This window comes from Rissa tridactyla, chromosome 9 (assembly GCF_028500815.1).
Source record: "Rissa tridactyla isolate bRisTri1 chromosome 9, bRisTri1.patW.cur.20221130, whole genome shotgun sequence".
In the NCBI taxonomy this organism is placed as follows: domain Eukaryota; kingdom Metazoa; phylum Chordata; class Aves; order Charadriiformes; family Laridae; genus Rissa; species Rissa tridactyla.
Window position 1 is genome coordinate 45680285 of NC_071474.1, and position 12209 is coordinate 45692493.

Genomic DNA, 12209 nt, shown 5'->3' on the forward strand with positions numbered 1-12209 from the left:
AGCCATTCTGCCTGTAATTGAAGGCAACATCTTTCCTGCATGCTTAGCAGAAGACCTGCCTTCTTCATCCCACCCCCCAAAAAAGCACCCTGCCAAGGCATGCCAGAACTTTTGAGTAGCGCACAATGTGTTTTACTTCTGGGAAATTTTCCTAGATCTATAATTTATGGTATTTTCTAAATATTATGGAGTAATAATACCAAAGCTGCTCTTCAAGATCCATTGCCTTTTCCTCTGGAATTGGTGAAGAAGCACTTTCTTTTTCAGGGAAGGGAAAAAATTAATCTTGTTTCAGTATTTGTATCACTGACTGATATTTCAGTAGGGTCCAAGAAGCTTTCATCTGGATAGACCAAATTTCCTGAAAATGTTGAAAACATATTGGTTCCAAACCTCCCCCAAAACCACATGTTCTAGATTAAGCATGTGTTTGGGAGCTAACATCCTTCTTTCCCCAACTCCACCATAGTCTGGCATTAATAACGCCGCACTTAAAAATATTTGAAAAGCCTTACATATCTCATACCCATGTGAATGAAGTAAATATCGGTACACCAGTTCTGTAAATGAAACAGCTGAGTTTTGGAAGTTTGACTAAAGTGGAGTATTTTATTATTCATTGAGACAACAACAAAAGAAGGTAGTAGGTTCTTCTTCACTTGAAATCGCAAGTAACACTCGAGCTTTCCTTTCCTCCCCTCCTGCCTTTAGTATTGGTCAAAGAGAGATAGAGGGATTGGTGGGAGGCTTAATGGGTAGATACTTGATGATCATAATGGTTCCTTCTGGTCTTAATGTCTGTGAAAGTTGACGGGACTGATTAATTCCCAGGCCTGGGTCAGGAACGGTAACATTTTGATAGCTGCTTTGCCCCTCTTTTTTAGGAAGCCCCAAGTGGCAGAGAACTTCCTTCCCGGAGAGGGGGAAGCTTTCGCACTGGAGGGCACTTGGTGGTCAGAGCTTTCTATGAGAGATGGAGACAACCTGCATTGCTGGGTTGACTGGTAGCCTGAGGGTTAGCAGGACTTGAGTCCTGGGACACTCATCCGCTGCATGGCAGAGCCTGGTTGTCGTGCTCGCTTCTGTTTCTTCTCTTCTCTTTGTGCATTGTGTTTACTGAGAATCCAGGATCCTTGAGGAAAAACATCCCTGCATGCAAATGGGGAATAACTTCGTTTTGTCCGGCACCCTTGTGTGTTTCAATAACTCCATTAATAATGGTATCCTGACTAATGTCCAGGAACTCATTTAAAAATCTGTTAGCTATCTATTCTGCAGAAGTTACTGGTGGATTTGGGCAGTATTCAGAGCTTTGTCTGAGATTTAGCAAGTGGTCCCTTTGTTAAACCAGATGGTTAGCAGGGTTTGGAAAAATACTGTGCACAAATTTCCATAGCTGTTGAGAACAGTGATCATTAAATCTAATGTTCTTCTTCCATCTACACCCAGAAGCTCATACTTCAAAGAAAAAGATGAAATTTAATATTATTTTTTTTAGTGCACAAAGATGTTGTAGTTTTAAAAACGTGCATATTAGATAAGTCACACAGAGCTCACCACTTCTGTTTTCATCTTCAAAATTAGACATTCATCTTGAAAGTAGCTGTAGACTTAATGATTTCGGGTCGCCTTATGCTTATTTTATGGATGAGCGAGAAGCAATGTGGTGTTTCTGGAGGACACTAACATCTCATTAATCATGAAGGTCTTGCCTCTGATTCTGCTTGTGAGCTGCGATGAGGATAACTTCTCAGTACCTCCATCTTCTCATCTCTTGGGGGCAGAGGGGTGGTGGTAATATGGAGATGGCTCGGTTGTGTTATTTGGTCTTACGTATTCCCCAAACCAGAGCTGTGCTTAGGTAAGAAGATTGATGATACACCATACTAATTTAGTGCTAGGAAAATAGAAAAGGGATGCCTTAATAATCCTAGGAGCAGGCAGCGAATGCTGAAAATGGGTTGGCACAGCCTCTAGAGGACACGGTGCTTGCCGCAGTGTACCTTGGCGAAAATGGTTGAACACCTTGAAGACATCAGTAGACGTCTTTGTTCTGGATTGAATGTGGATGCTGCTAGAATATGGTAGTGGCACTCCTTGACTTTGTTCTGCTCTTGGCAACTGAGAATTTTAGGAAGTACTCGTCCTTTGTTTGACTGGTTTCTAGAATGGTCAGCCTTTTATAGGTTTTGTATAAAATAAGCGTAATTACAAAGATCTGTTCCCGTCAATAAAACCAGTTTGAACTGTTTTGCAGGAATTTAAACTATTTCTTGTTAATCCACACACATAACTAATAAGGGAACGCAGTGTTTTTTTAATATACTATTTATATCAGCATATGTCCTAAAGAAGTTTTTGATATTTTTGTATTTATAGTAAATCATAGCAGTGTGTAGCGTGCAGAAAGAAAAATCGGGGCGGGGCGGAGGGGGGGGTAGAGTAAACTCTATTAATCTTTATAAGAGAAAACATGTCATATGTAATATCCTCAAGTTGCATCACCATCTGGTTTTTTTGTTTGTTTTTTTTTTCTGAAGCCCTTGGAAATGATCCAGCAGATGCTAGGGCTGCAGGAGCTGGGGGCTAGAACCTGCTCCCTGAAGCACGGTTAGATGTCTTCTGCTGCTTGCTGGGCCACAGCTGCGGTTTTACACAAGAAAAAACTCATCTGTTGCAAATGTTTTCTTCAGCTTAAGTGAGAAGCTTGCATCTGAACTGGCTCGTTGCTAAAACCCGTGGCCAGAGTGCTTCTGCTAGAAGAAGTGACTTGGCGCTGCTTGGAGCCTTTCCCTTGCAGATGCCCAGCTGGATGGTTCTGCGGGCAGAAGGTTTCCAGGGTGGCTGTTTTGTTATCATCTAGAGCTGTATTTTCCCACTTGTACCTTTCCCTCAAAGTTTACCAGTCTTGCTGGTTTTATATTCCCTCCTTTTCGGTTATCATTCCCTTTTATTTTCCCAACAGATGTAGAAAATAAGCTTTTGAGGACGTCTAGGTCTTTGAGCGCTGTTCAAACTCAGGGTCTTCAAAAGCCTGGCACGCAGTATTGCGACTCCAACACCTTTGCTGGGGAAATCCCGCCCTGTGATGGAGAGCTCAGCTGGCAGATGATAGAGCTGGCCTGAGTTATTACAGTGGGTGAAAAGCTGGTGGGCTTTTCCTACAGGAAATCCAATGAAAGAGATTATAAATTTTAGAAGTCGATCAGGTAGCTAGCTTAAACGTTTCAGGTCAGGCTAGCGGCCTTGTTTCAGAGCTTAGTAGCTATGGCTTTAGTGGTTAGGCAAAAAATAATCTCACCACTTTCCAAAGGGACTGATGAACTTTTGAGAGACTTTGAAGCAGTGACCCGTGATGCCGGAGGGCTCGCTCTGAGCCAGAAGACTCCCTTCAAACCTGTTCTCCTCCTTCTGGAGGTTAGAAGAAGCCTTCTCATTCCCAGTTTAATGGTCTTTGGGAGCAATTTGCACACATGAGGATGTGCCAGTGCCGTTCTTTAAGTCCTAACAGGTCTTCTCCCTCCATGCCCATCACCGTAGCCTTTCCCAGCGGTGCTCTCATCCCTTTCCCAGCATTGATGGCCGAGCAGGCAAGCTCTGCTTGACCACTTCTTGACCTTCCCAGGAGCCTTTCTGTGAAATTGTTCTCATTAAAATCAATCTTTCTGTATGTAGATGATGAGGATTGACTGCATTACTCCTAGGATTTTCAGCCCCCCCTACTGAGGGGCATCAGTATTGCCCCATATCTGCTGGAGGTATTTCCACTGCTCTGTTTTAGGTTTGTATTTTTGCCTTTCCTGGCTGTGCAACAGCAACTCAGCGCGTGCAGACGTTGTCCTCCGCAGCTCCATCTGAGGAGCTCCCCCATCCAGCAGAACAGTTTATTATTCCCTCTCTATATATAATTTATAGGACTATGCATTTTGTATGACTAAATCTCATTCCATGCTTATTACTGTATCCTTCAAAGCCATCCAGCCTGTCCTCTCCGATATTCTGGTCCTCTTCTGTATTAACACTTCTTGTCAACTTTCCTTCCTCTGCAAAGCAAAGCTAAAATGAGGAGTTGAACAGAGCTGACAGCTCCTTCAAGGATGGATTAGAGCATAAGCATAAATTTAATTTCAGATGAAAGACAGGAAATGTAGAAGGGGATGGACTTCCCTAGGTCTGGGGTCTGGTTTGACCTCAAACACGAGCAGACAGCATGCGGAAAGAGGTGGGGGATAGGTGGGATTAGTAGGAAGAAGTACAAAAGTCGAGGGTGAGCACATATGGAGAAAACCAGCTATTCTTGGGTAGCTGTCGTATTTAATACCAGCAGGCAAGACCACGAGCTTCATCTCTAATAAGTTCGTAACGGATACCTTAAGGAGTTCATGAGGAACAGAGGTAATGCCAGGAAACTGCAGAAAAGCAAACTTGAGGTTATTTTTATAAAGAAGGGAGACGAGGTGCTGGGGAACAGCTGACCAGTCGGGTTAGTCTCAGATCCCACCGGGACTGGAATAAATCCTCAAATGCACCGCAGTGAAGCCCCTGAAAGCAGAGACGAGAGCGGTAGCGGACAGCGTTGATGGGTGGAGAATTCTTCAAGTCAAACCAATTTTCTTCTACAAGAAGATGGCAGGGCTTGTGGACTCCACAGCAGCAGTAGGTATCCTGTCACTTTTTTTTTTTTTTTATAAGGCTTTTAATACTGTAGAGGAACATAATGCGCGTGCTTGTAGTCTGCATCTTGGAGCGAAAAAAAGTATCTTCTCATAGACCTTCCTTGTAATCGAGTCATCTAATGGCCTCCATGAAACTACACTAAATAAACGTGGGTAGTGGGAAAGGCTTTGAAACCGGGCGCGTCTCCACAGGAGGACGGGGATGGCGAGGTGGGATTAACGGTGTAGGAGAAGACTCTATGAAAGACTTACACTTGCCTAACTGGTAGGTATTTAACCTGCTCCATCAACTAACAGATAACCAGCAGGTCATAATGCATTCAACCACTGCAGCCGTCTAACGGACGTTATTGCTTAAATATTGGAGCGTGGCCTCAGAAAAGCATGGTTTGGGTTTCTTCTCCTCTGCACACACGTGTCGGGCCAGTGCATGTCAAGTGAAGCATTCGAACCTCGAGCCTCAGCACCTTTTGTGTTGAAAGGAATGTAGATCTGTTATTTTGATGGAACTCTGCTCCCCAAACTCAGTAGGAGACTTTGTTACCGTTTCAGACTAAATTGAGAAAGATCCGATGAGTTTACCATTTTGAGCAAAAATGAGGAAAATTCTGTCTTCCCGTGTACTGGATGAACCTTATGGCTCCCCGCTACAATTAAATTATCCACCCCCTTCTATTGAGAGGCGAACAGATGCAAGCCCCAGCGACTCAGAAGCTCCCAAGGCTAATAATATTGTGTTTTTTTTCATGTCAGAAGTATTTTTGTGTTTGTCGAAAGATTCACTTGCACAGCCGTAACATCTCTCTCTGCCGTGCCTGGAACAGATGCGTGTGTTGTAATATAGACTGTGAACATTGACATCGCATGTGGTTCTCATTCCTCCCATTCATCTTTGAAGCTAATTGGTTCCATCCATTTCAAATGTGTTTGGCTCGCCGCAGCTATTTGTACTTTCACTCTGGTTATAGCGCTAATGGTGTGATATATATAACATGAAATAAACTCTCGTGACTCCGAGGTCTGGGGAGACACATACGTGGTACTCGCATTTTGCTTGCTGGGTTGGGTTGGTTTCTTCAAATGATGTCCCCCAGACGGTTTTTTTTTCCTCTTCACTGGAAATGTTGTTAACTAGCTGGTGCCTAAGATGGGGGCTGGCGGAAATCGCCGGTGAGGTTGCGGCTCATCCTGCATCACAGGAGCACAGAAAATGCCAAAAAAAAAAGAAGACGACCCTGTGGGTGTTTTGCCAAACGTAAGAGGTTTTGCAGTTCATCTGCTGGTGCTGGACCTGCTGGCTGGCTTCGGTGTTGCTCCCCAGCACGATACTGGGACTGGCCCTGTTAGAAACATCTCACCCTATCTGCATGTTTTAATGCTGCGAATATATGGCTTAGTAAAAAAAACAGTAAATTAGCAGAAATAATAAATGAGATAATACCATAATTTTCCCATGACCCAACAGCATAAAGTAGGCAAATTAATATTGCTGTTGAAAAGGCATCAGTGAGGTTACTGGGTGTTTCTCTGGTCCTCTCATTCTTCCTTTAAGAAGCCATGGGAACGTGGCGCTTCTGTACTAATTGCTAATTTGTCTTTCTCTACCAGTGCTGATTGGAAGCAACCTCATTACCTTCCATTCATTATAAGCGTATCTCAGCTAAAGGTGATTTCAGTCCTCGCTGTGTGTTTAAACCCAGATTCTAGAGGGACTTCGCTGATGAACAGCGAGGGAATATTTGGGGATTTTTACAGTTCATTCCCAACCCTGATTAATTTTTGAGGAAGCAATGGAACATGTTTCACACTTCAGCTTCTGCTCAAAAAGCCATGTAGTTTCTCAGCTTCACTGTAAATATTTTCACTTCTTGCTGGGGAGGCTTGTATTCCCATTGTTTAAATGAGCCAGTTCATGCTAATTCTTTGCTTTTGTGTTTTTGGGGTATTTTTTAGTATTTTAATATTACTTTTAAACAACTTGGCTTGCAACTATTTGGGATACCGCTCTCAGCTGAGAGCCGAGTCACGCTAACTTTCTTGTAACCTGTCCTCATTGGGAAGTAAAACACGTTAGCTTTAAACGTGAAGCTGGGCGATTTCAAGCTAACAGAGAAATTTCACGTACGGCTGCGTAGACCGCAAAAGCATCCGTTGTCCACTTGAAAAATAATCCTCTGTTGTAGGGATCGTATTTTTAAATGGTTTCTGTTGCGTCTCAGGATTTCTGCTGTCTGAAGTTTTGACATGCCATATTTCTATCAGCGGCTTCAGGAGATACGTATGGCAAAACTCAGCGGTGTTCAGCAGAGCTGGGACTAAGCTGGTCCCTGGGGTTAAAGCTCTGGCTCAAGGTTGAAGAACATCCTCCCCTGAGCTTTGCCGTTGGCCAGAAGCAGGTGGTTTAACTCATCTTTGCAATTAGGGGGAGAGCTGCCCACCAAAACTCACTCACTTGTGTTATACCAGCCACAGGTTGGTAGTTTGAGAGAGGGTGAAGCAGATCTGGGTCCCGGTGAAATCGTTATACCTTCACGGCACTTGTTTGTAGAAAACGGAAGGCTCTACATCTTTGGGCCTACCGGTTTTGTTGCCAATTTTGTCCCAGCTCTGGAGAAACACCCTCTGGGTCGGTGGGTGCTGGTGGCTGTGGGGATTTTTCTAAGATGAAATGATCACTGAATTTCACGAGTTTTCTTTTTTTTCTTTTCTTTGTAGGTCCAAGTTCAGTTAAAAACAAGAAAAAGGGTAAGTTTGAGTTTTTCATTTAATTTTCCTTTCTGTGCCTGTGTTACCTGGCTATGAATTGTCTTTAGGAAGGAGAAACCAGCAGCAGGTTCCTTCTCCGGGGAGGGCAGGGATTAACGTGGTGCGTGGTCCCACGCCACAGACCATGGGTTTGCTCTCCTGCTCCCGCGTGGCCATGGCGGGGCTGCACGACCCAGCGGCGGCAGGGGAGCATCGGCACTCCTTAAAGCCTTCCGGAAAAGATAAAGGAAGTTCTGAAGATGCTATAATTAAACAGTTGGGTGGAGTTGAGTCACGTACCAGCTATCGGGGGCCACTTGCTGTTTGCCAGGCCGTCTCTGCCGCAACACCTATAGTTTTCATCCTTATCTTGCCGTGCATCTTGCTGCAGGTTGCGGTCTCCTTCGGACCCACCAAAGTCAATGTAGATAGGCTCAGCATCTCACTTCTGGTTGGGTATTAACCTCAGAAGTATTATTTTATCTGTCCATTCCGAGTGCTGGTCAGCCCACGGGTATTTTGTCTGACTTGCTTATGTTCCTCAAGCTGTTTGCAATGGGTAATTTTTTAAAACGCGTATCGATGAGTTGTTGTGACTTGGGTTATTCGGGAGGCAGCCCCGTGTTTCCCTGGGACGTCTGATGCCGTCCGTGTTTGTGTAGGGCTGCTGGGGAACGCTTACCGCCATACCCGTACTTGCTACTAGGAACTTGAGCGACTCCAAAGATCTGAGCTGCTTTATAAACTTCTCCGCAAAAGTATGCTGCAGTCTTGATTTCAGGGAAACACAGTCAGATTACCCATTTTTGCTCCTTGTAACCATCAAAACACTTCCGTGCACGTTATAAAAACTGCGGTGCACGCTCACAACGGGCTGTAGGTTACGAGAAACGCAGAAACTGTTGTGCGACGTGGGGCTGTGCTGCCGCAGGAGCCTGCGGAGCTCCGTCTGCCGAGGGGCTCCCGCAGTCTGCTTACCACCTGTTGCACTTAATGTATGTTTAATTAAGAGAAAAGTTAGCTGTTCTGCACTTTGCTGTGTCCCTCAGGTGCTGGTACACGGCCCGGGCTCCGACCCACCATCACGACCTGCGGCAGCGAGAGCGGCCGAGCGTTGCGTGTTCTGTGCTACTTTAATAGCACATCAAATTGCTTTTAATCCGCGGGTACAAGCTCAAAATTTACAGCTGAGAGGTTGAGACGGGCCCCAGCTAGAAACTTAGTTTATATTTACTCTCTCAAAAGCAGCATAAAATTTTATGTGCGAGAAGTTTGTCCTAACAAAACTCGGAAACCCTAAACCCGTGTTAAATCAGGCGAACTAATAACAAACGATGACTGTGGTATTCATAGCAATCCTGGAGTAGCAGGGGGATCTCGGAGAGCTATATTATATACAGCTGTAGCGCTATATAAAATAGTTTAATTTTATGGTATTGTCACATTTAATTTTTTTTTTTTTTTCGAGTGAGAGCTTATTGTTTGGCGAACGATGATTAAGGAAAACTTACTGGTTCTGCCTGCTTTGAGTTTCGGAGCCTGTCTGGTGCATGTGGGTAAAGACGGAGACTTGGCACGCTGGGACTTGGGTGCTGGAGACCCTCCCTGAAAAGCTGCTCACGGTGGGGCTGGGGTCCCCTCGGTCAGAAGATGAATCAAGAGCTTTATACTGGCTGAATATCTGGTTTTTCCCCCGTGTGACTTTAATAAGTGAGGCTCCATTAATGCAGAAAAGTAGTTGAAAGTACTTGAAGGAGCGGGAATGCACAGAAAATAAGTGTCCCTGTGCGGCGTCGGAATTATGTGCAATTGTTTTACTGCTAAACTAGCAGCTCATTTAGTAGCAGACCAGATTTCAGAGACAGATTAGTTAAACCAGCTGTAATGTGTATCCCTCTTGGGAAGGAAAACAAGGAGTGACAGCAGCCGGATTCCTGACTTAGTGCATACGATCCTTCATTCGGATGGCCTAGATCGGAGAGGATGTGAATGAGAAGAATTTATGTAGTAAGTGTGCTTTAGGGGAAATAGGTAAGGGGTTTGATGCAAGGCGATACTTTCCAAAGGATGGCATTATCCCGAGGAGGAGGAGAATTGCTGGATTAGAGGAAGGCTGGCTTGTGGCCAGCTCAGATTTGGAGGCATGGCTACTAATCTGGGCAGAAATACTGCTGCGAACGCGATTTGTCCCCTTAGTACCAGTATTACTGTGATCAGCCCTGCTCACTTTAACTGAGTTTTCTGCCCATTGAAACTAAACCGCACAGTTGTCTTCTGCTGATTTCCACGTGCCCTTGTTCATGGCTAGTGGCCATCCAGAGTTTTCCACTTCTGTACTAACTAAAATAGATGGGTTTTTCCTTGTAGTTTTGTTCCATGACAAAGATGGATATTTAGTACAGAAGCAAGTACATAAATGTACTTGGAAACAATTCCAATAACCATTATTTCATAACCTAACTGCTGCTGTCATCTAAAAAAGTGTTTAATTCTGTCCTACAGTGGACTTTGTTTCAGCAATTGAAGCAATTTTGCTAACTTAATAAAGCTCTCTGGCGTAAAAGCTGTCACAAAATTGCATTTTAAAAACTACATGAAAAGAACGTCAATTCTCACAGGGATCTGGAAAATCAGGAGAGCGCAGGTCAGGCTTTCCCTGCAGACCTTATTGCAGTCCAGTATGTATATACCTGCTCAGAGTTTTTGCTTACGTGGTTGTGCTGTTTCTTTTCCTGGGACGGCGCGGTGAGATGTGTTTGTGGCTCATGGCAATTCTTCAGCGCTTTCACCCTCCTGATTGGGTTCGCCGTTCCCTTACCCCTCCATCCAAAGCCCAAAAAAACGCACATTTAAATACTTCGAGGCACTGTAGCATCGAAGTCCTTCGCGCAACTATAGTGCGTCCCCATCGTGCCGCTTGGTGGGGACGCCCCCCGCATGGCCCTGGGCGCTCGGAGCTGGTGGCGAGGAGCTGAAGTTCAGCTCTGAACTGCCCTCTGGAGGCACCTCTCTCCCTCAGACAGGAGATCCAGCCACGGGGATTATATCCTAACGCATACGTATGCAGCAGGTGGAAAAGATTGCAGCCGTTTTCCATCAAAAAATGGGAAAAAACTGAGAAACTGCGGAGAGGTTCATCTCGACTTTAAATACCCCACTTTTCCCTGCGTTGCACTGCAGCACGCGGTTGGTCGGAGGGAGCCATCCTGACATCCCCACCTTGCTGCAGGGGTGCCACCAGCTCCCGGGCACGCTGCCTTTGAGGGCTGTGGGATGTCCCAGCCCCCCACACCTAAAGCAGGGTGGCCAGGGGAGGGCTGCGGCCAGAGCTCTGGGACAGAGACCGTCCAAGCCTCCATCTCTTGGGAGGCCTCAGAGAGTCCACGTGCCTCATTTAAATGTAATTATAAATGCTAAAAGGAGCCTGCAAGGCGGTGACCTGCTTCTGCCCTGCCAGCAGGGTTGTCCTCATGGTGCAGAGCCGTGGGACCTCCACTCAACCCCACCCTTGGGTGCTCCTCCTCATCCCTGCCCTCCAGCCAGCGACGAGCCATCCCCTGTCTTCTGCTTTCCTCGTTCCCAGGGCTTTCCTGTGGGTAAAAGACCATCCCACGCTCAGTGTGTGGAGAAGCTAACGTTTGACCTTCTGTTTTTCAGGTAAGAAGGCTGGTCCTCCGGGTCCCAATGGTCCCCAAGGACCGCCAGGTCCTCCCGGGCCCCAGGGTCCCCCCGGCATTCCCGGCATCCCAGGGATTCCTGGCACAACCGTCATGGGACCGCCCGGCCCCCCTGGCCCACCGGGCCCTCAGGGACCACCTGGACTTCAGGGCCCCTCAGGTAACCAGCTTGTCCCCTTCTCCAGAGCCCCTGCACGCCGGGGGGATGCAGAAGATGCCACAGTGCTGTACAAATAAATGAAAAAGCTCCAGGTTTCCATCTGAGGCCAGCGTAGGGTCTGGACGCCACGGTGCAGCATCTTTGAGTAGGACTCGGGTGTTCCTGGGCTCGTCCTTGCGCCCGCGGGGGGGATGAGAGGAGCAGCAGCAGTTCTGCAGCGTGGTGGGAGCCCCGCGGCGGCGGGTGCGGGGGTGCGATGCCCCGGGACAGGTGGTGCCTGTCGGAGGAGGATGCAGAGAAGGAGCAGCAAAGACCGGCGGAGCCTCGGTTGCTTTTAAGCGTCCTACTGAAGTCTGCCAGTGGGCGATTTCTGTGCGCGCAAACTGGCTGCAAGGTGGCCCTTCCTGGCGGTGACTCAGACTTTGTGTTAATTCCTCTAAAGCCGACGCAAAGCCCAGCTTTGCAGCCGGACCGGGAATGCTGAGACTTAGCACAGCCCAGGAACCGCACCAACTGAGGCAGCTTGCCGCCTCTACCAGACGGAAATATGTTTTTCTCCCGCGGTTCTTGGTTTCATTTCTCTTTGTTTCTTTGTATCTGCACCATACCGTTTATCTCTCACGGAGGCATGTGCCAATTATTTTGTTAAAATCCCTGGATTTAATAACTCTTTAAAATGCAGATTAGTGGAAGTTGACATCAGTGTTGTTTGTTATACATATATATTATATATATATATTTTTTTTATATATATATATATATATGAACAGTCTGGTATTAAAAAAATATATCCTCGGGGAAATCAGGGCTTATTACCCTATAGCTCGCTTGCATGGCTCTCAAAAGAAAACTTGGTTGCCTTCTCAGTTTCTATCTCAGAAATTGCCAAAGCAGAGGCCAGGAGCAGCATGAGGTCCTTAGCACTCCGGAGTGCTGCCCACAAGCATCTCC

At 46.2% G+C, this 12209-nt stretch overlaps 1 protein-coding gene across 6 annotated transcripts in view; it reads left to right on the forward strand.

Annotated features, from left to right (window-relative positions):
* EDA (ectodysplasin A) overlaps positions 1-12209 on the forward strand; it is an 87218-nt gene that overhangs the window by 64345 nt on the left and 10664 nt on the right. For all 6 annotated transcript variants that reach the window (XM_054215282.1, XM_054215283.1, XM_054215286.1 and 3 more), the window contains exons 3-4: positions 7392-7421; positions 11079-11258. In XM_054215282.1, coding sequence (XP_054071257.1) covers positions 7392-7421; positions 11079-11258 — 210 coding nt within the window. The remainder of the gene's footprint in view (positions 1-7391; positions 7422-11078; positions 11259-12209) is intronic.